The following is a 25,975-nucleotide window of genomic DNA, read 5'->3' as shown; positions in this document are numbered from 1 at the left end:
GGGATGCCCACTCTCACCACTTCTTTCAACATAGTATTGAAAGTCCTAGCCAGAGCAATTTGGCAAGAAACAAATAAAAGGCATATAAATTGGAAAGGAAGTAAAACTCTCACTGTTTGTAGATGGCATGATAGTATATAGAAAACTCTTAAAGACTCCACCAAAAGACTGTTAGAACTAATAAACGAATTCAGTAAAGTTGCAGGATACAAAATTAGCTTACAAAAATCTGTTGCATTCCTATACACTAATAATGAACTATCAGAAAGAGGAAGTAAGAAAATGTCATTTACAATTGCATCAAAAAGAATATCTAGGAGTAAATAAAACCAAGGAGGTGAAAGACCTGTACTCTGAAAACTGTAAGACACCGATGAAAGAAACTGAAGACACAAATAAATAGGTATTCCACGCTCATGGATTGGAAGAATTAATGTCAAAATGTCGATACTACCCAAGTGATCTACAGATTTATTGCAATCCCTATCAAAGATCTAATGGCATTTTTCACAGATGCAGAACAATCCTAAAATTTGTATGGCATCACAAAAGACCCCAAACAGCCAAAGCAATCTTGAGAAAGAAGAAGAAAGCTGGAGGAGTCATGCTTCCTGACTTCAAACTATATCACAAAACTATAATAAAATAGTACGGTACTGGCGTAAAAACAGATCCATAGATCAGTGGAACAGACTAGAAGAGCCCAGAAGTAAACCCATGCATATATGGCCCATTTATGACAAACGAGCCAAGAATATACAGTGGGGAAAAGGACGGTCTCTTCAATAAACTGTGCTGGGTGAAAACGACAGCCATGTGCAAAAGAGTGAAACTGGACCACTGTCTTACACCACACACAAAAATCAGCTCAAAATGGATTAAAGGCTTAAATGTATATCCCCAAACCATAAAACTCCTAGAAAAAAACAAAGGTGGTAAGCTCCTTGACATTCATCTTGGCAATGCTTTTTTGGATTTGATACCAAAAGCAAACAAGAAAACCCAGAGTAAACAAGTGAGACTACATCAAACTAAAAAGCTTCTGCACAGCAAAGGAAACCATCAACAAAATGAAAAGGCAGCCTGCCAAATGGGAGAGAATATTTGCAAATCATATACAGGCATACATCAGAGATATTGCAGGTTTGGTTTCATACTACCACAATAAAGCAAGTCACATGAACTTTTTGGTTTCCCAGTGCATGTAAAAGTTATGTTTACACAAAACTGTAGTCTGTTAAGTGTGCAAAAGCATTATGCCTTATAAAATCAATGTACATACCTTAATTTAAAAATACTTGATTGCTAAAAAATGCTAACCATCATCTGACCCTTCAGAGAGTCATAGCAGTAATGAAGATCACTGATCACAGATCACCATAGCAAATATAATGAAAAAGTTTGAAATATTGCGAGAATAACCAGAATGTAACACGAAGACACAAAGAGAGCAATGTTAGAAAAATGGTGCCAATAGACCTGCTCAAGGCAGGGTTGCCACAAACCTTCAATTTGTAGAAAAAAACATCTGCAAAGTGCAATAAAGTGAAAAGCACAATAAAATGAGATACGCTTGTACAGAATGAGTTAATTTCCAAAATATATAAAGAACTCTTACAGCTTAATAGCAAAAAACCAAACAGTCCAATTAACGAATGGGAAGAAGACCTGAATAGACATTTTTCCAAAGACGACATACAGATGGCTGACAGGTATATGAAAAGGCGCTCCACATCACTAACCATCAGAGACATGCAAATCAAAACCCCAATGAGATATCACCTGACACCTGTTAGGATGGCTATCAAAAGGATAATGTAACAAGTGCTGTGGTGATAATGTGGAGAAAAGGGAACCCTCCTGCACTGTTGGTGGGAATGTGAACTGGTGCCGTCACTATGGAAAATGATAGGGAGGTTCCTCCAAAAATTAAAAAGAGAACTACCATGTGATCCAGTGATAGAATCTTGACTGAAATGTGGAATTGGAAAAGAAAAAAAAAAAAAAGCATAGGTGAAAAGGACAGGTTGGGGGTAGCCAGAGGTGGGCAGTGGGGGGTGGGTGAGGGTGGTCAAAAGCACAAATAAGTCCCACGGATGTGACGCACAGCATGGTGACTATCGTTACTAATACTGTGTATTTGAAAGTTGCTAAGAGAGTGGATCTTAGGAGGAGTTCTCACAAGAAAAAAACTCGTAACTGTTTGTACATAAACTTGTAACTAGACTTCTTGTGATCATAACACAATATATACATGGGTCAAGTCATGTTGTATACCTGAAACTAATCTAATGGTATATGTCAGGTATGTCTCAAAAAAAAATTTGATCACAAAGATTTTCATCCATGTACTCAGTTAAATAATAGTTAATCACACAGAGTGCCACACCTTAAAAAAGCTTCATTTTTCTTAGCAGTTTGAGTACTATGAAAAAAAAAGATTATAAATGTAATACTTGTTCATTGCATAAAATCTGAGTAACAGATAAAATAATCCACTATTATGTATACAAAAATTACTTCTATCAACATGTCAATTGCTTAATATATGTATCATGTATATATGTATATACATATATATCTTCTAGTATTCTTACATACACAAATATCTTAACACTTTTTAAATTAAGGGGGGAAATGAGATATTCATTTAAAAATTTAAAGGAGATTTTTTTCAGAATCCCAGTGCAACATATTAGTAAGTAAACCTTAAAGATGACCAATAAATTCTGAAGAAAATACTTTTAACTTCCAACTAAAAATGATGCTTCAAAAAGAAATGTATCTATCCGTACTAGTGGGTTTTTTTTGACAAAGTACATTATGCTTAGAATTTATTTCAAAAAAGAAATGTCAAAGACAGCTGATGTTCATTTCTGAAACCAAAAAGCTTTATTGACCTGTCCAAATCCCAATCACTTAACAGCCATTGAATTAAAACTGGTGCTGATACTATGGAAAACAGTACGGAGGTTCCTCAGAAAGCTAAAAATAGAGTTGCCATATGATCCTGCAATCCAACTCCTGGGCATATACACAGACAGAACTATAATTCAAAAAGAGACATGCACCTCTATGTTCATAGCAGCACTACTCACAATAGCCAAGACATGAAAACAACCTAAATGCCCATCAAGAGATGAATGGCTAAAGATGTGGTATATATATACAATGGAGTACTACTCAGCCATAAAAAAGAAGGAAATAATGCCATTGCAGCAACATGGATGGACCTAGAGATGATCAACTAAGTGAAATGAGTCGGAAAGGGAAAGACAAATACATATGATATCACTTACATGTGGGATCTAAAATATGACACAAATGAACTTTTCTAGGAAACAAATGGACTCACAGAACAGACTTGCGGTTGCCAAGGGGGAGGGGGGTGAGGGAGGGATGGACTGGGAGTTTGGGATGAGCAGAGGCAAACTAGTGTATATAGGATGGATCAACAACAAGGTCCTCCCGTATAGCACAGGGAACCGTATTCAATATCCTGTGATAAACTGTAATGGAAAAGAATATAAAGAAGTACATATATGTATAACTCAGTCACTTTGCTGTACAGCAGAAATTAACACAACATTGTTAACAGTACTTCAATTAAAAAAACCCCTCAGAACTCAAACAATCATCATGTTTTCTGGAAGATGAGAAAGAAGGGAAGTGCGTTCGTCTGGAAAGACATTTCTATAACTGAACAATACTGTAAAAACAGAGGCAGTTGTTACAATTTGTAGCTAGCGTTGGACGACATCCAAGCAGTCGAGAATAAGACTTGCTATGGCTCTGTTACCAGTGATGTAATGGTAATTCCAACGCCATTTCATAATCACTAAGCACAGAATTCTAGTTTTGACAAGTTCCTTACTTATCCTAAAAAACGAAATCTGTAAAGCCCTCTCTAAGCTTCTTTTCCTTTCCGCAGGCCCAGGGAGGTCTGCCTCTGGGCACCCAGTCCCCGGCACCAAAGTGGCTTCCTCACTTCATAGAGTGTGTGATCCTTGGGTAACAGGCTTCGTTTCTTGGAGTCCCTAAGTGTTCTTTTTTCGGAAAATGGAAATGAGGACTAAGTGAATCAACATGCAAAGCATTTATTGTGGTGCCTGTGGCCCATAGTAAACACTTCACAAAGGTCAAGTATTGCTTTGTGCCTACCTCTGTGAACATTTATTGCATTGTATTTTGATGATATGATTGAAAACTTTTCCAACAGGCAGTGAACTGATAGAAAACTGGCAACAGTACATAATTACTTCCATTCCTTCCCTCAGTACAGTGCTTGGTACATGCTTGGCACTCAAAAACTGTGTTGAGAGCTTCCCTGGTGGCGCAGTGGTTGAGAGTCCACCTGCCGATGAAGGGGACACGGGTTCGTGCCCCGGTCCGGGAAGATCCCACATGCCGTGGAGCAGCTGGGCCCGTGAGCCATGGCCGCTGAGCCTGCGCATCCGGAGCCTGTGCTCCGCCACGGGAGAGGCCACAACAGTGAGAGGCCTGCGTACCGAAAAAAAAAAAAAAAAAAAAAAACTGTGTTGAAAGAATGAGTTAAAAAGGCAAAGAAAAAATATAATCATTTAATATATATATATAATGTAACATTTTTTGCCTTTTTAATTGAATATATACGTATTAGGTAGAAGCTGCTGTTGTAGAAAAAAATTCATTAAATAAATCTTCAAAAACATGAATAATGAATTTGACTGCCAAAATATATTTAGATGAAGAACTGCCTTTGGGTAGAAATATTGCTATAGCTGGGCCATTGGAGCAATCTTGTGGAACAAAAAGTGCTAATTTATTAAGACAGACATAGCTACGCTGGTAATGGATAGGTCTCAAGGAGGGAAGAAATGAGATTCAAAAGATCAATAGTCCTGTACATTCCGCATCAATTCGCAAGGCTAGTTGTAGAGTCTATCATCCGCCCTTCATTCTCCATAAATTATTTTTTTTCTCTTCCTCAGAGAAGTCAGAGATGCAATTAGCATCACGACACTGCTCAATGGACAAAATCCCGGACTGGTAGTCAGGACACCCAGGGTCTAGCCTTAGCTTTATTCGTTAGTAGGTGCCTTACCCACACCACACAGATCCCTTCACTTCCTATGGCTCTCAGATCCTTCACTAAACAGTGAAGGGCTTGAACAATATCGGTAGTTCTCAAACGCTGGCATATGGTAGAATCACCAGGCAGCCTTGTTAAACCAGAGACTGTAGGGTCCCACCTCCAGAGTTCCTGATTTTATAGGTTTGGATGGGGCCTGAGAATGTTCAGTCTTCACTAATGCCCCCATGACGCTGATGCTGTTGATTTGGAGACCACACCTGAGAACCAAATAAGGGTGCTCTCTCTGGTGTGTCATCCCCGTTCCACAGTCCCTGGTGCTACCAACGTAAGTGATGACCTTTCCTTTAGTCGACGCTTCTGTTGAGATAACTGTAGGTTCACAAGCAGTTGTAAGAAATAACAGAGAACCCTGTGCCCTTTACCCAGTTTTCCTCAATGGGAACATCCTGCAAAACGGTAGTGCGATATCACAACCAGGATATTAATACAATCCACCCATCTTACTCAGATTTCCCCAGTTTTATGTGCCCATCTGTGTGTGTGTGTGTGTGTGTGTGTGTGTGTATGTGTACTGAGCTCTATGCAGTTTTGTCATGTGTAGGTTCCTGTATCCATCACCACAGTTTAGAGACAGAACAGTTCCATCAGGACAAGGTGAAAGAGACAGACTTAACAAATTATCTTAACAAATTATCTCCGCTGACTCCTCAACTGGACTAAAAACATTTACCAAGTTGTAAACATTATTATCTGACCACCTAGTTGCTAATATACAAAGTAAATGCCTTCCCTGCTCCCTGTGTGTTATCTGTCAGTTACAACTGTTGCCATGTGCATGGCTAAATCTAGCTTCACTTCCTTTACTCTCTTATTTGCTGATATTTTCCCACTTTCGGTACATAGTTTTTGCTATCGTGTGACACAAATAGATCCCACAGCTGCACAGTTATGTACAAACGGGTGCAAAGATGTAGCATAGTTTCCTAAATTGATTTGTCCCTGGAAAATTGCTTGGGGTAAAACCAAGCCACAATTTGCAGACAATATAAAGTTGGGCAGATTAAAGAAACTGAGGTGAATTATTTCATAAAGCAGTAAGTATCTGAGTTTACTAGTTTTAAAAGTTTGGATGTGGAATTGGCAAATAACTGTATTACCAGGCCCTTTACTATTTTTTTTTTTTTTTTTTTTTTTTTTTTGCAGTACGTGGGCCTCTCACTGTTGTGGCTTCTCCCGCTGTGGAGCACAGGCTCTGGACGCACAGGCTCAGCGGCCATGGCTCACGGGCCCAGCCACTCCACGGCATGTGGGATCTTCCCAGACCGGGGCACGAACCCGTGTCCCCTGCATCGGCAGGCGGACTCTCAACCACTGCTCCACCAGGGAAGCCCCCCTTTACTATTTTAATTTAAATAATATTTTGCTTCTAAGACTACAATGTAATTTATGTGCATAGCTAACGTAGATATTTTAAATTATGATGCTTGACCAATATTACAACTAAAAAAAAATGTTAGAAGTTTTATGAGCCCATATAAAGCCATCCATACAGGCAAAGAAGTCCTGTACCACTCCAAAAACCTGAGTATGTACTTAAAGCTACAAAATTTTCAGGTTTTTTTCTTCATGTCACACAGTGGTACATTAGCATAATCAACTCCAAATGCAACAAACTATACTTCTGTTTATGCAATGAAAGTTTTCTAAAATCTCATGTATAAAGCAAATTTTTACCTATCAAATTATATCTTCAATATACAGGATCTTTCATCCTTTCATAAAAGAAATAATTGCTATAATCTCGTCTATTAAATTTGGGGTCAATTTTCTCAAATTTAATTTTTTACTAAATGTATACAAGAAAATGATGCTTTTGAAGTAAACTCCCTGGGATTTCCCTGGTGGTCCAGTAAGACTCTGTGCTCCCAACGCAGGGGGCCTGGGTTCCATCCCTGGTCGGGGAACTAGATCCCGTGTGCTGCAACTCAGAGGTCATGTGCCACAACTCAGAGCTTGCATGCCGCAACTAAGATCCCACGTGCTGCAACTAACACCTGGGGCAGCCAAAACAAGTAAATATTAAAATAAAAAATAAACTCCCCCAGTTTGCCCCTACCTGCCCTTGGGTTGAAAGAACTTCCAGGATAATAAGTAATGCTTGAAAGAAGAAGTTCTTAGCAGTTGTTTCTGCCCCCAAACTCAGTGTCTGGTTTACCTTTCCTCCAGCATACACTTTCCAGCAGTTCACAAACACTGGAACATAAGCACTGCTTTAATTTGACTTAGACCTTTGAAATGCTAATACTCTTTAAAAATAAAGCAACATTGCAGAGAACTTATTGTGCAGACTGAGGAAAACATGCTACACAGAAACTGGTTTAAAGGCTAAGAAAAACTGACTTCAATAAAAGCAAAGATTGGAGTGTTGATACTTTAATACACTTTATCCTCTTATGGGGCAATATAGCAGCAATAATTCTCTTCCCCCCCAACTTTAATATATCCTTAATGTCAGCAAAACTACAGCTTAAAAGAATACCACGATAGAGAATAACTTGTTTTCCCTGGAGAAAATACAGATCTGTGATGTACAACAAACACTGAATGCAAAGCCATTTTCCAAGTTTGCATAAACACAGAGGACAGAAAATCAAGGTGTGGCGCGTTCGGGGGAGAGAGGCAGTGTTGAGGTGTGACTACCCACTTACCCCATGTATTTTTACTAAGCACCTACTTTGTGCCAGTCAGTGTGGGATGTACCGGGGAAGCAATAATTAGCCAAAAGAGATCCAATCTCTGAGCTCACAGGGCTTATCATCGAGTGGGGGAGACAGGCATCAATAATGCGCTCGTGCAGTGAGGGTAACATGGCGGCCCTTCCCGTGATTCAAAGGGGGAGTCAGGAGAGGAGGGAACGGCAGGTGCAAAGGCTCCGCGGCAGACAAAGGACTGAGTGAAAGGCAATGTTATGGATTGAACTGTGTGTCCCCTGCCCCCAAATTTCCTATGTTGAAGTCCCAACCCCCAGTACCTCAGAATGGAACCCTATTTGGTGATAGAGCCTTTCAAGAGGTAAAGTTAAATGTGGTCCTACAGGTGGGCTCGTATCCATGTGACTGTATTTGGCCACAGGGCCTTCAAAGAGGTGATTAAGCTAAAATGAGGCCAGTAGGATAGGGCGGGCCACATCAGTATAACTGGTGTCCTCATAAGACGAGAGAGAGAGAGAGAGACAGAGACAGAGACAGAGAGAGAGACAGACAGACAGACATCAGGGAGGGGCAGACACAGGAGAGGTCACGTGAGGACACAGCGAGAGGGCGGCCGTCGGCAAGCCAAGGAGAGAGGCCTCAGGAGAAACAGACCTGCTGACCCCTTGACTTTGAACTTCCAGCCTCTAGAAATGTGAGGAATAAGTTTGTTTCCGCCTCCTGGTCTGTATGATTTTGTTACTGCAGCCGTGGAAGGCGAGTGCAGACGGTGCGGGTGAAGTGGAAGGAGCCAGGCAGAGCAGTGTGAGGTGAGGCTAAGAGCTGTGGACACTCGGAGTCCAGGTCGAGGAGTTCTGCTGTCGTCCAAGAACAATGCAGAGACATTTACAGTTGGAAGCAGGGATGTGTCCGGAACAGATTTGCTCTTTGAAAAGATTTCTTTGGCTGTGGCATGAAGAACTAAGGGATGCAGGTCAAAATAGGTGTGAAGCACTTACGGCACCTCAGGGCCCTTGGACTGGAACAGTGGTGTAAACACTGCATGTGATGAGACAGATGGGACAGAAATCCAGGAGGTGAAACTGACAAGACCTGGAGATGTGCTGGGGAAGGAAGTGCGGGAGCTCACGTATCAAGAGGGCTACAGTCTCCTGGTTCTCAAAACAGAGATGAGCATCTCGACTGTTATGACTCAGATAAGAAACCCCGGGAAATTATCAGAATACAGGAAAGATGATAAATTCTCTTTAGCATGTGCGAAGTCTGAGGAATATACAAGGCAACACCGTCAAGTAGGATGTATAACTCTGGAGTGGAAAGGCACTGTCCAGCCTGGGATACAAACTGTGAGCTCTCTGCATATAGGAAGTAACTGGAGCAAGCGGTATGAATAGTTTTGCTGAGAGAGAGGGACCAGAGAGAGGACCCGAGAGGGACAGTTAAGAACCCCTCACAGTCTAAAGAAGATGTGGTCTGTATGTATATATACATGACTCAGCCATTAAAAAGAATGCAATAACACCATCTGCAGCAACATGGATGGACCTAGGGATTATCACAGTGAGTGAAGTAAGTCCGAAAGAGAAAGAGACCATATGACCATATGATATCACTTCTATGGGAATCTAACATACAACACGATTGAACTTATCTACGAAACAGAAACAGATTCACAGCCATAGAGAACAGACTTGTGGTTACTGAGGGGGAGGGGGTGAGGGAGGGAAGGAACGGGAGTTTGGGATGAGCAGCTGCAAACTAACTAGTACATATGGGATGGATAAACAACAAGGTCCTACTGTAGAGCACAGGGAGCTATATTCAATATCCTGTGAAAAAACATAATGGAAAAGAATATAAAAAAAAGTACATATATGTATAACTGAGTCACTTTCTGAACAGCAAAATTAACACAACATGGTAAATCAACTCCACGTCAATAAAATTTAAAAAAAAAAGAACTCACATTCGAAAGCCACAGAGCATAAGCCTGCAAAAAAAGGAAAGGCAGGAGGGCCAGAATCAGTGCTGTTGAGGAATCCAAGGGAAGGGGTGCTTCAAGGAGAGGGGGACAAATGTCCTCCAAATGTCACTGCAACGTCACGTAAAACAGACTGCAGTATGTCCACTGGACTAGTGACAGGGAGGTTACTGGTAACTTCTTTATAAACTAATTTGGAGCCAGCTGGAGAGTGAATAATAGTGACTGAAATGGGGACACTAAGTTTGGAAAACTTAGATTTTGGGGGGCTGTGTTCAGCCGGGTGGTAGGGACAGAGAGAGAGGTCGAGGCCACTGAAGGGACTCTGTGGGTCAGGGCAGGGTATTTTATGGCATTAAAATTTTTAAATGGAATTAAATTAATTATTGAAAAAAATCCATAATTTAGGAAAAACCCCAGATGATAGCACCAAAACACTGAGAAGCTGGCAGGGGATAGGGAAAAGTGAATCTTCTCCAACTGCTTTTCCTACAATGCTCATTTCTCACAATTCTATAGAAGCAGCTTTAAGTATATTTTTATGTTAATTTAAAAATTAATGTGCAGTGGGGAACTCCCTGGCGGTCCAGTGGTTAGGTGTCTGCGTTCTCACTGCCAAGGGCCCGGGTTCAGTCCCTGGTGCGGGAACTAAGATCCCACAAGCCGCACGGCACAACCACCCCCCCCCCAAAAAAAATTAATGTGCAGTGAAATTGACTTTTTGAGGGGTAGCCAGCTATATGGATTTTTGCACGAGTACACATTTGTGTAACCTCCAATTCCATCGCTCCCCAAACTGCTATCCCTTTGTGCTCACACCCTCCCCCAGGTAACCACAGCTGTTTCTCACTAGAGTTTTGGCTTTTCTAGGACGTCATATACATGGAACCATACAGTGTTTGACCTTTCCAGACTGGCATCCTTAACTCAGCGTAAGACTGATTCAACAGCATCTTCATTTCCCCTCACCTCACTCCTGCCCTGTCCCTTTCCCTCCTCCACAGTGCTGTCAGTGATCCTTCCCAAATGTACGTCACCTCGTGCCACCCCTCTGCTTCCTTGCATCTTCCTATTACATCCGCAACAAAAGGCCTAAACGTGCTGCCTGATCAGGCCCTCCACTGTCTCTCTGACCTCATCCCCCCCGATCATTCCACTCCAGTCACACCAGCTTCCCTGCTACCCTTTCAACCCATCAGACACACTCCTACCTCGGGGCCTTTGCACCTATCGCCCCCTCTGCCCAGAACTTCTCTCTTTTCTCAGGTAGCTGCAAGGGTAAAGAATTCATAACACAAATGATTCTGCTAAAATGGCACCTTCTCAGGGAGGCCTTGCCTGACTTCCCCATATAAAATCACACCCTCTTCCTCAGCTGACTCTCTACCTGCTGCTTCTACCAGGACTCATCCACTGACTGACTGTCTCTAACTGTTATCTGTCTACAGCTACTTCTATTAGCTTGTGTCCACACCTTCTCTGTGGAACGAGAGCCGTATGAGCGTGAGGAGGTGCTGTCCTTCACGTCTGTGTCCCCGGCACTCACAGTGATGCCCAGCACATGGGTGGTTCTCAAGTGTTCGTCAAAGGATGAATACATGCCTAAAATCTAGTCATGGTTCCGTCAAGCCTTAAGGATAAGCCCCCAATTCCTTAATATCCCCCCACCCCGTCTCCGCCCCTTATCTCTCTGGTGTCATCTCCCACCTCTCTCTTTTTTAAATCATACACTCCGTCAAAGTAAAGCACGTATGTTTTCCAGAAGCCTCTGTGGCTCTTGAAATCCCTATCGTACCCTTCACTCTTTCGCCCTTTTTCCTTGGCTAAACCCTATCACGTTTTAGGTCTCAGCTTGGGCTTCGCTCCTTGGAGAAGCTGTTCTTGGTGGCTGCACCTTCCTGCAGCCTTAGGTCTTCAGCAAGCAGTTCAACGCACGAACAGCTTTCTCAATCACCCTCCATTTCAATGAGCTGACAACTTATTGGCCTTATGGCTACAAGCTCCTTCATCTTTTTTGTTCCCTGACTTTAGCATGATAGTCACTGTCTGGTGTATGCTCACTACTATGGAGTGCAAGAGTCTTGAACAGTAATATATAGTTGGTAGTTTCACAAAAGCCTTGGCAACCAACACGAAACTGTGACGCCACTGATTCAAATGATGAGTCTAAACAAATTACCTGACTTCGTTCATCAGTTGAAACCATGGAACGAGCATTTTGTAACTATTACTGTGAGCATCAAAAATGTATACAAAGAGTTTTAAGGGTCACAGATGATAAGGATAGGAGATCACTATAAACAAAATGTAGGATCCCACCCCCCAAATATGTTTCTAAAACTTGATGACTGAAGTTTAGTTAATGAGGGGCTGCTGGGGGAACAAAACTGGGTTCTATAAGGTATTATATTCATCACAGATAAGGGTTATTGTTTTCAATAGTTTCTCTATTTTTTATAGAATATACTTCAGAGTTAACTAAAAAGTTTGACGTTAAAAGCCAGTCTCTCAAAGATCAAAGATCTCACACAACCATGAAAAAATTTATGAGGGCCTCCCTGGTGGCGCAGTGGTTAAGAGTCCGCCTGCCGATGCAGGGGATACGGGTTCGTGCCCCGGTCTGGGAGGATCCCATATGCCGCGGAGCGGCTGGGCCCGTGAGCCATGGCCGCTGGGCCTGCGCGTCCGGAGCCTGTGCTCCGCAACGGGAGAGGCCGCAACAGTGAGAGGCCCGCATACCGCAAAAAGAAAAAAAAAAAAAATTTATAAGAATAGAAACCTAATGCTCAGTAAGTTACATGTGTAACAGCGATTAACCGAAAACTTCAAGCAGGTGCCAAACAGATGAAATAGTTGCCAAAGCTCTTTCACTTGATCAAATTAGTACATGATAATACACAGCGTTCAAACACAACCCCGTAGACATGTTAACTAAAATCTCCAAATTGTTTTTACAAATGAAACAAAAATATTGCTATCAATATGATACAATTATAATTCTTGATATAATTCAAGTATTAAGGGATTTGGGATCATAGCCATTATTTATGGAAGTCATACTATGTTTAATCCTTCTAATAATTCTATAGTTAGTTACTACTCTCTCTCTTTTGCTGTTTAGATGAAGAAATGAAACCGTATACAAGCCCCATATCCCTGTGCTTTGAAGTCAAAGGCTTTTGCTTTAGTCTCCCAGGCCTCCCTTGAGTCTCTAAAAGCTGGCTCAAGAGTTAATAATTAGGAATGTCAAGATGTGAAAACAAAGAATAGCTGTTAGGCTGGAAAACTGGTAACAATTTAGACTATAAATCCACCACATAGCAGAGTCACCCAACTCCCAGTTCCCTGAAAAATAGAGATAAAGGCCTGACACACATCCCTTAGTTTTTAAGGAAGCAGACTGCCTCCAGATGAAAACTGCTGACAGCAAGAACGAGAAGGTTGAAACCAGAAGGTTGATGGTGCTTGAAACTTGATGCCAACCAATCCAAGAACTGTGCATGAGTTGATCACACACCCTAGGGCCCCCTCCCTCACACTGCCTTTAAAACCCCCTTCCTGGGGGCTTCCCTGGTGGCACAGTGGTTGAGAGTCCGCCTGCCGATGCAGGGGAGATGGGTTCGTGCCCCGGTCTGGGAAGATCCCACATGCCGTGAAGCGGCTGGGCCCGTGGGCCATGGCCGCTGAGCCTGCGCGTCCAGAGCCTGTGCTCTGCAATGGGAGAGGCCCGCATACTGCAAAAAAAAAAAAAAAAAAAAAAAAACCCTTCCTGGAAGCCATTGGGGAGTTTGGATCTTTTGAGCAGGAGCTGCCCGTTCTCCTTGTTTGGCACCTGCAATGAATGCTGTACTTGCCTTCACCTCAACCTGGCGTCAGTAGACTGGCTTCACCGCATGTAGGCGAGGGGACCCAAGTTTGGTTTGGTACCAGAAACTGGGCCTTAAAGAGGCTCATGACATTGCTTGTGGTAACAAGGATGCAGAGCCAGGAGTTTTTAGAGTCTGCAGACACCCGAGCTCATGTTCGTGAAAACAGACCACAGCCAAAACATTCATGCTGACAGCCTGTGGAATTTTTAACTCAAAGCTTTCAAAACAAATCCTTCTGTACCATGCAATCACGACGACGGCAGCAGTGGCTCCTGGTGACACGTGTCTGTAGTGTCTCTGTGCTATGACACGTGGAATTATCATCTAGTTAGATCTGCTCATCAGCAGCCTCAGGAGAGAAGGGTTTAAATGGCTTCAGCTCATTGGCGACGCACACACTTACCTAAACTTGACCTTGTGTTGGATCTTTCTATTATGGCGTGTTTACTGGGATTGTTCAAGACAGAGCGTTTGGCCAGCGAGATGTCAGCGGTGACCCTTGTGATGGAAATCCTGTTGGGGAAAAGACAACAGAGGACTCTGAGGTTATTCATTGAAGAAAGGGGGACAGAAGTGCATGCCCCAAACTCATCCAAGTATTTTACACACACACACACAGTGACCATATTTTCAACCCAAAAAATGTTGGGGCACTTAATCATTCATTTTTTAAAAATCCTGCACCTACCTAACTTAGCATTTATTGGTTGCTTATCAAGTGCCAGGCATGCACTCAGCATTATTTCATTACCCAGACTATCTCATTAAATCATTCCAAAAACTTTATTTATTTAATTTTATAATTATTTATTTATTTGTTTGCTTTTATTTTCGGCTGCCTTGGGTCTTCGTTGCAGTGCGCGGGCTTTCTCTACTTGCAGCGAGCAGGGGCTACTCTTTGTTGTGGTGCATGGGCTTCTCATTGTTGTGGCTTCTCTTGTTGCGGAGCATGGGCTCTAGGCACGTGGGCTTCAGTAGTTGTGGCTCACGGGCTCTAGAGTGCAGGCTCAGTAGTTGTGGTGCACAGGCTTAGTTGCTCCACGGCATGTGGGATCTTCCCGGGGCAGGGATTGAACCCGTGTCTCCTACATTGGCAGGCAGATTCTTAACCACTGCACCACCAGGGAAGCTCCATTATTCCAAAAACTTCAGCGGAGAGGATATCCTCCCACTTTTGCTGATGAAAAAAAAGTGACCCATAGGTAGATTGTTTCTCCACGGCTATATATTTACAAAAAGTGGTGAAGATGGGATTTGAACCCAGAACTCCCGAGAGCCTATATTCTTAGGCCCTGTGATAAAATCCCTCCCACAGTATGGTGCTGTGATAGCCATGAGGAATAAATAAGAACAAGACAGACAAGGTCTTCCTCAGTGCTAAGAGTCTAGTAGCAGATATGGGTCATAAATAAGAAATTAATAAAATGATTACAGGTTAAGATGGCTGTTCTGAAGAGGACACAGAGGGTGCTGTGACAGACAGTCATGAGTTGTGGGGGTCATTTTAGACAGGCTCGAAATGAGAGCAACAAAATCTGGGAGCTGGAAAGAGAAGATGACTTAGACTGGAGACTCAGCCGAATAAACAAGCCAGCAGCAGGGAAAGTGCGGAGCAAAAGAGAGGACTCACAAAACCTCTGAAGAAGAAGGTGAAGGGGGGACTAAAACCAAGAGATTTGGTTAGGAGTCTGTTTCATAGTTAGATCCCTCCACCTCCCCTCCACTACATCAAGCCACAAGGTGGCCATCCTTTTCCCGTGTGGTGTGAGACAATAAGTTTAGTCTCTCCAGGCAACAAAACAGAGGGCATCTGACCAGGGGATGCTACACAGAGCAGGGACAGAGAGAAGAAAGGATGCTAAATGTTGATCCCCTAGCCCTCTTCCTCATCCTAGAATTTTGGTAGCCAAGTTTATATCCTCCAGGTGTCAAGAATGGAAGATTCTTCTCTGGGGAATGTGACTACCAAACAGAAAAGACCCAAAGATAAGGACTTTGGTGGTTTCCTATGAAGATTGTCCAGTGAGGTTGTCCTACAGGGAGACCCAAAGGGGACAAGCTGTAACTATCAGCACAGAATTTCCAGTTGATTCTTTGATGCCCTGTTCTTAAATTTGAGCACAGCAGCGTTCCTTGGACATCTTAGGGAAACTTCTAACATGAGAGACCAAAACAAACAGAAAAAAATCAACTATGACTAACACCTAAAGTTGAACACTAAGAGATGATTGTATCTACGAAACTAGAACAAACTTCTATTTAAAGACTCAGACTAAGAAAGAGTTTTTGGAAACTAAAAATATAACAGTGGAAATGAAAATTCAAAAGAGGGGTTTAGAAGACAAAGTTAAGGAAATCTGCTAAAGAGCAAAACAGAAAAGACAAACAGATGGAAAATCAGAGAAGAAAGGCATAAAAACTAGAGAATTACCCAGGACGTTTAACTTCCAAATAACAAGAGTTCCAGAAAAAAGACAATAAAGAAAACACAAGAGAAGTAATAAAAAAAAATCTAGAATTAAGAGTTTGATTTTCCAATGGAAAGGGGGAGTCCAGCACAAAGGATGAAACTTCTGCATCCAGACATATTCTTGTAAATGTCATGACACTGGGGACAAAGAAAAACCTAGAAGCTTCCAGAGGAAAAGGCAGGTCCCATACAAAGGTTCAGGAATGGAAATGCTTGCACTTCTCAACAGCAAGAATAATTAACACAACACTGTAAATCAACTGCAATAAAAAAATATTAAAACAAAACAAAACAAAACAAAAAACACAGCAACAATGGAAGACAGAAGGCAATGGAGCAAAAATCCTGGAAAATTCTGGGGGGAAATTTTCTAAACAGAATTCCATAACTATTTTAACTATCAATTAAATGGGAAGGTTGATTAAAGGCACTTTAAGACATTCAGGGTCTCAAAAAGTTTTAATGTCCTCTTTTTAAGGAAACGATTGGAGGATGTCTTTGACAGAAACGATGGGAGTAAGCCTTGAAAGAGATCAAGTGATCTAGGAAAAAGGGGTTCACACCCCAAAAGAAGGTGAAAGGCATCCCAAGGATAATGAGATGTCTCAGAATGACAAATGTGCACTCAGCACAGAGACACACCATCCAGACCCAAGCAGGACAGAACATTCCTGGAGAGAGGTTCAAGAAGGCACAGCTGAGGGACTACTGGATGTGTATGAATATATCGTGAGGAACTTGAGACAACCAGGGGAGAATGTGGGGCTTGACTGGTGCCAACTATATAGAAAATTAAGCACGTGTAAAAAGCAAAATTATTAATCGCACAGAAACCACAAAGAAAACACACACAAAAAAGTAATGTGAGTGTTCAACACGGCTCATTGAAATTTTATTTACATGGTCATAATGCATCCAGTATACGGAACCAGCCAAAATTATGATTTAACTGTTGGGAGACTGGAGGATGAGATGGATGCAGGTGCGTGTATGTGAGAGGGAAAGGAGGAATATGCACGAGAGAGCTTAACAGCCTTCACGGCAGGAAGCCCAGAGATAATGCCTAGCAGTGAAAACTCAAGCAGCAAATGAAGCACATAATTTAGAGGCAAGGAATAAATACCAAAAGATACAGTTAAAAGAGTTAAAACTAGTTGCCCTCTGAGAGCAGGACATTCAGTAAAGTGTGGAAAGGGAATTACTGGCTTTTGCAAAAAAAAAAAAAAAAAAAAAAGAAAGAAAAAAAAGAAAAAGATCTGTTGATCTATATACTGTAAAATCCATCCTTTACTGTGTACACATCCCTGAATTTGGGCCAATTCATAAAGTCCTGTATCCACCATCACATTCATGACGCAGGACAGTTCCATCACCTGCCCCACCCCACCCCTGTCAACCACGGAGCTGTTTTCCATCCCTATGGTTTTGCCTTTTCCAGAGCATCACTGTAGCCTTTTGAGCTGCGCCTCTTGCACTTTGCAAAATGGATCTGAGATTCGTCCACGATGTTGTGTGTATCAATAGTTCATTCCTTTTTATTGCGGAGAGGGACTCCTATTTATAAAAAGTAAGTCTATTTGATTAAGCTTTTTGTACTTTGATGACAGTATTACTTAACGTGGAAAAACGATAACCAGAAAAGAGATACTAAACACATCAACTTAAACACATTTAGTTTCATTATAACTTCCCAAGGCATTCACAAGTGAAACCAGACTGCTTACGTGGTTCGCTCTGTAGGCTGTGGAAGACAGCCACGGTTCTCTTGCAACTCCTTAAGTCATCACTAGAGGTTCCGCCAAAAACCAGACCTTGAAAGTCCTAAGGGCCAAATTCTGGGGACAATTCAGTGTAGAGGAGCCGTCCTCAACCCTCACAGTGTATCGAAGTTGCCAGAAAAGATTTTACGGTTACATGAAGTCCCATCCTAGACACTGGGTTTCACTTAGTCACAGGTGGGATGTAAGTCTTCGGTGGGTTTTTTGGTTTGTTTTTGTTTTTAAACCTCTGCAGATGATTCTAATATGCAGTCAGGGTAGATAACCACCGGTTTAGAAGAAGCTGTCTCACATCTAAGTACATTTCCCACCTGACAAAGTGATGTAATATTTTCCAGGATGACTGATTTCCAGGAAGATTCCTTCACACAAGGTCATGGACCCATCCCTACAGAATTCAGTATGCGTTCTGAATGCTTCTGTGTCAAGAGCTGACAGTTTCAAACTCATTGGAGAGGACAACCGAATTCATCACGGATGGTGGCTTTCCTTCTCGCCCCCGATTTTCTTGTTAATTTACCTGTCGTGCTACTAGGTGAACAGGAAGATTGCTTTGTTCACGGGATGACACAGTTGTTTAGGGTGGATCCGACTGTAAATGGGCTCCTTTACTGCACATAACAGAAAGGATAATGATTCATCATCTCTTCTTTGACCTGACACACTTAATGCTATTTTAACAACGAGGATCATGATTCTGACAACTCTCCAGGGCTTCCACAAATGAACCTAACCGGGTTTCAGTCAGAAAAGAATTCCTGTCAAGAATCTTTTCATCCCCTGCCCTTCCTTTCCTGTTTTCTCCCTCTTGGGCTTTACACTTTTTTAAAAAATAAATTTTGTTTATTTAATAGATAATTCAGGAGTCATTCATTTTTCCCTTCTAGAATTACATGTCTGTTTAGAATTAGACACACCTGATACTTGTGATGAATTTCCACCCTCTGTTGCTGTCTGGCTGACCAAAAGCAGACACCGAATGATTCAGTAACTCTGGATGTCTTGCCTTGAGTAAAAAAGTTAAAGTTTTGCATGGCTTTTTGAAATTCTCCCTTATGGACCCCATTACTTCCTTTGAGAATGTTTAACTGGTGATCTCACAGGTCTAGAGTGTTGAACCCCAGTTTTATGAGTTCCAATGAGCCAGGGCAGAGCCACTCATAAAGCCATATGGAAATTACTTCTGGCCAGAGACAAAAGACTGATACAACATGGAGATATTGCCTTTGATTGTTTCTTAAATGAAATCAGTCTGGATGGCTGATACTTTAGAACATGGGTCCAAGATACACCCTATGGCTGGAATCTATCTTCCAAGTTCAAAACTTAGGTTGAAATAGAAGTGGTAAGTCAGGAAACCCCATCTCATTTCCCCATCTTTGGCATTAAGAAAAGGGCAGTGGGTTAACTCAGGCACGGAAAGCAAAGTGCCTTGTCTAGCAGAATTTTCTGGGTAAGCACACTCGTGTAGACAATTCCAAATGGTGATAAATGACAAAGTCAAGAATAAAGAGGTGAAGGCTCTGCATGGGCCCGATTAGAGGTATGACTTTTATACGTGGCCAGAGCCTGATAGCCTTGGATCAAGCCAAAGGTCCAAGGACCAAGCTGTGCTTCCTGGCATGAAATAAATTATATTTCATAAAGTTATGAAAAACAAAAATATCCAATTAGGAGCATTTGGTTAGGTAGACTTTGATTCTAAAGTCTTTTTTTGAAACATAGATTCTATTTTTTTCTTGAAACATAGATTCTATTTTTTGTTTTCTCTCTCAGTCCTTTGCTTGATGACTAACAATATTTATCCTGCTATAAAAGTTTCCCTCTTTGCCCGCCTCCCCTCCTGACTCCCGCTGTGGAACAGCTGGAAGAAGGACTTTGGTCCTTGTCTTCTTTGAAGAAAGAATTCAGCAAAGAGACAGTGTTTATTAGAAGCAAAGTACGTGTGGAAGAGCACACGGGCAAACTTGGTGTGAGCTGTGTGCAATTGGGGTGGCTGAGGTTGCTTATATAGGGGCAGTTTTCCGGGTTGTCTCTGGCCAATCATCTTGCTTGTGCCCATCTTTGGTCTGTCAAAGGGCAGCGGGCAACCAATTGCGGCTGCTCAGCCTGGGGCCTATCTCCTACCTCATGACCAGAAGTCAATATAAATCAGAAACAGTTGTAGGAGCCTGTGTGGTCAAGGAAGAAAGTATTCAACTGAGAAATCTAAAAGAACAGTGAAACCTACAGATTCCATCTACTGTACTTGTAACTGTCAGGTTGGAGAAGAAAAGGAATGTGGAGAAGAGAGGCACCCAACTTGTCTTGCTAAAAATCCAGAAGTAGACCCTCGCCCTTTGTGCTCCCAGGTCCCTGATAATCTATTCTTAGTTTAAATTTGGAAGTTTCCATTTTAGACTCCAATCCTATCTTTGATGCTTCAGAAGTTAGCTTAACCTTTACTATGGTGCCCACTGGCTATTTGATTCAAGGCTTCCTTTCAGTAGACCCTAAGTAACTCCATGAAGACAAGGCTGTCATCTGATTTTGCATCTCATGATGCTTGGCTCATAGAATATGCTCAAGAAGTATCTGCTGAAGGGATGGAGAGGGAAAGGACTGGATTAAGTCCAACCTGATTAACGTGACACACTAAAGATGGGCCTGGCTTTCTTACTGGTCACCCCCTACCCTAGGGACTTCACCTGAAGACCTCTAGGTGGCTTCCAGGATGCTGTGTCACACCTTGATGCCTGCACACACTTTAGACCCTCTACTGGACATGCCCTTCTCCTCCTAACTCACTTGGTAAAATCTTAGGTACCATTTAAAAACCCTTCCTGGATGCTGACAACCCTAAGTCAGTGTTAATCCCTTTTCCCTTTATGCTGCCTGTACCTTGGACACATACGTGCCGAGCTGTCTTTTCATTCACTTGATATTTTACTGCTCAAGGTTTCAGTTTATGGTTTACACATGAGCTCCTTACAGGCAGACATGGTGAATGGCTTCAACATCTCTGCATCCCTCTAGCAGACATGTTTTCAACATCCATCCATTCATTGTTCACGCTGAGGACTGTTCTAGGCCTTGAGAATACCACCGTTCACAAAACAGATTAAAACCCTTGCCCTCGTGGAGCTTATATTCTAACTGTGGGAGAATGACAACAAAGGAAATTAATAACTAAAACTCATAAAAGAGTTATGGGGAAAAAGTCAGGGAAGGAAGAGAGAATGTGCGCTTGTGTGTGTGTGCGTGCGCACATATACCAAGGAGAATATCTGAGGGAAAGTTCCTAGCACAGGAGCTGTAAGTGCAAAGGCCCCGAGGTGGGCATGCATCTACTGTCTGGAACACTTATAGGACAGCAAGGAAGTAAGAGGCAGGAAGAGAATGAGCAAAGGGAAGTGGAGTACGAGATACAGTCAAAGATAAGGAGCGGGTGGGGATGTGGATGGTCAGACCATACAGGGCCGTGTAGGCCACTAGAAGGACTTTGATTTTCATTGAGGGAAAGAGAAGCCACCTGACGGATCCAAACAAAGGAGTGATGAGATCCAGCTCACAGTGTGACAGGGTCGTGAATTGAGAGCAGACTTGAAGGAAGCAAAGCTCGAAGCAAGGATACAAGTTAGGAGGCTATTTATTGCACTGATCTCGGAAGGAGACGATGGTGTCTCAGACCAAATGGATAGCAGAGGACGCGTGAGAAGTGGGGAGATTGTTGATATACCTTGAAGAGACAGACAACAGCATTCGGATGTGGAACGTAAGGGGAAAAGAACAGTCAAGGACGAGTCCATGCTCTGGGGCTGAAGGTTTTGGGACTGAGAGACGAAGAGGTATGGAAGGAGAGGTGGAAGATGGAAAGGGGCAGGTCGGGGATGGGGGGAGTTGGGAGGTCAAACTTGAGAAGTCCACGAGACACCTCAGTGACGATGTTGCACAGACAGTAGGACATACGGTTCTGGGATTCAGAGGAGAGACCAGCAAAGAAATGCTATTTAAAAGTCCGACATCGAATGGAATCACCAAAGGAGGGAGTGTGGATAGAGGAGAGAAGACAAAGGACAGCCCTGGGCTCTCCACGATGTCAAGCTGATGATGAAGAGCCAGCCAAGGAGACAACGGAGCTGCCAGTCAGATAGAAGAAACCCGGAAAAGTGTGGCTCTAGAAACCAAGCAAATGAAGTATTTAAAAGAGGATGGAGTAGTCCGCCATGTTGATTAGGAGGAGGGCTGAGGATCCCCTCCTGGATTTATCAACGTGAAGGTCACTGGTGATCTGACGTGACTAGTTTGGGGTAAGTGATGGGGAGGTAACTGGAGTAGGTTCAAGAGACCCAGGAGAGAGCAAGTACACACAACTTGTTCAAGGAGAATTGCTATAAAGAAAAGAAGGAAAACGGGACAGCTAGAGGGGCATATGAGGTCAAATTTTGCCAAAGGGGTAACAACTCCATTTTTCTATGCTGATGGTGTTTCCATTAGAAGGAGAAATACTGCCGAGGAGAGAGAGAAGGGCTGTGATAGCTGTGTTGGTGTGGGGATGGGGAAATGGGATCTAGCTCCCAGGTAGGGGTCATTGCTCACAGTAACAGGAGAAAAGGCAGAGCATTCAGGCAAATACACAAGGGGGGGATGGGTGTGGTGGTGGGATCGCTTGGACCGTCTCCTCTGTTTGCCTCTGTTTTCTCGAAATAGGAAGCAAATTCCCGGGAGAGCTCAAGAGGAGAAGGGTTTGATGAGAGGGGAAATGGTGTGAAAGCCTTTTAGAAGAGTAGAAAAGTGCATGGAAGAGGTATATAGAGTATGATTTCTGGGCAGCATTGAGGGCCAGCTGATCATGAACTTAGGGTGAGATTCGTCAGCAGGGGTTTGGCCAAGTTCAGCTTACGGATGCAGGTGTAAGAACAGAGAGCTGAGGATGTGCCGAGCAAATATGACAAACATTGACTGAATCCGATCGAACTGAATGGAACTTTCTTCCTGTCACCACAGAGACTTCAGAAGCGAGTTTCCTCTTGGGAATCACATGCTTGTCCCACCCAGGTTTCATCATCTTCACAACAAAAATCCACAAAATCCAGAATTCTGAAATACTCACCGCCCTTCGAATCTGTGTTTTAAAAAATCGAACAATGCTTTTTGCATCATATCTGTGACCTGCAATTGAGTAAGCAAGAAGAGACAATAAAATATTACTAATTTTGATAAAACAATTTTACTACCCTTAAGAATGTTTGAAAACCTGGGCTTTCCACTGGGAAAAAGTAGCACGTGAGGTTGCCCCTGTTTTCCGTCGCTGAGCTCTGATACACTAACAATCAAAAAGACAAAGTTCCCCAAACTCACTCTCGGAGTGACAATTAATGACATTGCAAGGGGTTTCAGTCACTCTCCATTTGATACTCTCTCTCCAGACTGGGTCAACTGTAGCTCACAAGGCAACAGCCAAGAAAACAAAATAGAACAGAACAGGTAGCAATGTACACTGTGGCTTGAAGACGACATGCTTTACTGCCGCAGCTCTTTTCTAAGTTCAAGAGTCAGGAGAGGGAGGTGGGGTTGCAAAGCAGTTCGGCATGCAAGGTCAAGGGTACTCCAGAGGGCAGCTACCTACCTCGTACCCCTTCAGAGAGGGGCCCACCAGGACCACAGGTCGCATAGAAGGGACCACATCATAAGGAGGGGTGTGCTCTGTCTGTAGAGAGAGAGGAGATGCCTTCAGATGGTTAAAAGGCAGAAGGAACTCAAATCTTTTATGTATAAACTGTTCTGTCTCAACTCTGCTATACGAGGCACTACCTTTCCAGACATTTCCTTTTTTTTTTTTTTTTCCCACTTGCCTCTTTTTCTAAATAAACCCAGTCCAAGACTGGGTGGTTTTATCTCCCTCACGTTTCGAAGTGACTGAGTTCTCTACAGTTTTCTGGCTCTCCTTAAAAACTGCTCCTGACATTCCTAAAGCAGGAGGGGCTGCTTTTGAACAGAAGCTAGTTGGTAGAACAGACAGAAACATGCCTCATGCAGGAGAGGTGCTTTTAGGCTTGACTGGGGGTTAATATTGCTTTTCAGATGGCATTTGAGTTTTCTCAAGAGTCGAGTGATCAGACCTCACGTGGTTAATTACAAAGAAAAGAATTTGGGTCTTAGACGTTGGTCTTACCTGGATAAAACCTCATTTCAAAACATTACCAAATACTTGACAGTTTCTATTTTGCTGTGAGAGTTTAGAGGACCCTGCATGCTTGTCCCAGTGGACGGAATCACGACCGTTATTCACAGCTGAGGGATTCACATTTTTAGATTTTTGGTTTCTATCCCTTGGAACTTAAACACTCACAATGTAAGGTTTATGTGCCTTGGAGGGAAGGTGGTTCATGCGTGTGTGATAATATATCCGAGCAGGCCTCTGTGGCCTCAAAAGGTTCATTGTCATCTTGCACAACTCATATGATTCTTAAGAACTGTTTAGGAGGTGTTTCTGTTACATAACTAATTCATGCCCTCCCACGATAATTTATTTCTTTTTTAGAAGAGCAGGGGGAGGACCTAATTTTGTAGCAATTTCTAAAACTTTCAACAATTTTCAGCTCTCCTGCTTCCAATAAAATAATGGAAATAAAGCTTTTTCCAAAAATTAGATAACTCATCTGTTTGATGATCTTAAAATCCCCGATTTTAATAGCAGAAAATGTTAAAGTGACCCAAAAAATGACTTTTTTTTTTTTTTTTTTTTAAATGTAGAAGAAAGAGCTTTGGCCTGAGACACTGGGATAAACAAATCATGGTGACAGGAATCTTCCTGCACTGAGGAGTGTCTGAAAAAATATATATGTTAAGAATCACACAGACCCAAAGAAAAATCTTCTCCAAACTATTTGAAGAATTTGATACACATCGCAAATGTGAATGTCATTATTGCACCAGGCTGTTGCTCAAGAACATGTCACTGTTGCTTAAAATGGCCCTTGACGAACTTTCTGACTTTGATCGAATTTAACTCACTGGGGGGAAGGGGGAGGGGACGAAAAAGCATTTCAAACTCAAAAGGTTCCATCTGAGCTTTTGCCAACAGTCACAGACAATCTAATCCGAGGCGAGAAGATATTACTGTGACTGTGCTGTCAGATTTTACTGCTGAAAACTTTAGTGTTCAAAGTGAATTTTAATAGACACAGTCAAGGTAGAATACATTTTTAAACAGAAGAAGAAAAAAAACCAAGACAAACATAATACAGTGACAGCAGAAATGCCACACAAGCACCACTCTAAAAGCAACCTAAAACATGGAAAATAATCTTATCATTGCATCTCAGGTTGCTTCTTTTGGTTTCTGAACTCTACATTGAAGCTGACCACATCATCAATAACATAAGAAGAATGAATACCAGTGCCGAAGGCATCATAAGCATATTCATGAAATGATTCCATTAAATTAATTCATCAAATTAATGCATGAAATTATTGCATTTATACCACCTGGGATCATGTTGCAAGTGTTTAGAAACCAAGTCCTTATAACTATGCAGTCTAAGAATACCTTTTCCACTGTTATAAGTTGCACGCATTTTAGGAACAGCTCCCAAGAAATTTTATTTCAAGTCTTTAAATATGCAGTGGCCCAGTATTGGACAGGTCTTGGGTTCCTTCGGTTTGTGACTGCCAACTAGCAAAGTGTCACCCGTGCTGGTAAATCAGCCTCTTTATCAGCAGGGCAGCAGAAATTACCTTATTTGATGGAATATTGGTACTCTGTGCTCTATGGATCATGACACCATCCTTTTTATCTAGCCTTTCCTGCTAAGTGTAATGTGTCCCAATTATTTCGTGGAAGAACTACGGTAAACATTTTTCAAATTTTGGAATTTAAGAGTCAGCAAACTTCAAAAACCTATCAACGAACGTGGCTTTCGTTCCTGTCGCTGTTCTGTAAAGCTCAGAGCGGCTGAGCAATGCTGAGTTTCTAGGTTTCTGCTGCTCTGAACACTGTTAGTCACCCGGCTGCATGTTAAGAAGACAGGACCAGAGAAATGGACCCACTGTCGTGGACGGACATCCAGCTGGGGCTTTCGGTGTTCACACAAAAATCCAGGTGTTTTAG

General features: G+C 42.3%; 1 protein-coding gene across 6 annotated transcripts in view; it reads right to left on the bottom strand.

Moving 5' to 3' along the window:
* Positions 1-25,975, bottom strand: part of CACNB2 (calcium voltage-gated channel auxiliary subunit beta 2) — a 411,830-nt gene that overhangs the window by 6,914 nt on the left and 378,941 nt on the right. For all 6 annotated transcript variants that reach the window (XM_060095498.1, XM_060095500.1, XM_060095499.1 and 3 more), the window contains 3 exons: positions 23,492-23,572; positions 22,976-23,034; positions 14,039-14,148 (listed from right to left, as the gene is read on the bottom strand). In XM_060095498.1, the coding sequence (XP_059951481.1) occupies positions 14,039-14,148; positions 22,976-23,034; positions 23,492-23,572 (250 nt within the window). The remainder of the gene's footprint in view (positions 1-14,038; positions 14,149-22,975; positions 23,035-23,491; positions 23,573-25,975) is intronic.

Source organism: Mesoplodon densirostris, chromosome 4 (genome assembly GCF_025265405.1).
Source record: "Mesoplodon densirostris isolate mMesDen1 chromosome 4, mMesDen1 primary haplotype, whole genome shotgun sequence".
Lineage (NCBI taxonomy): Eukaryota > Metazoa > Chordata > Mammalia > Artiodactyla > Ziphiidae > Mesoplodon > Mesoplodon densirostris.
This window is presented reverse-complemented; position numbering and strand designations above follow the sequence as displayed.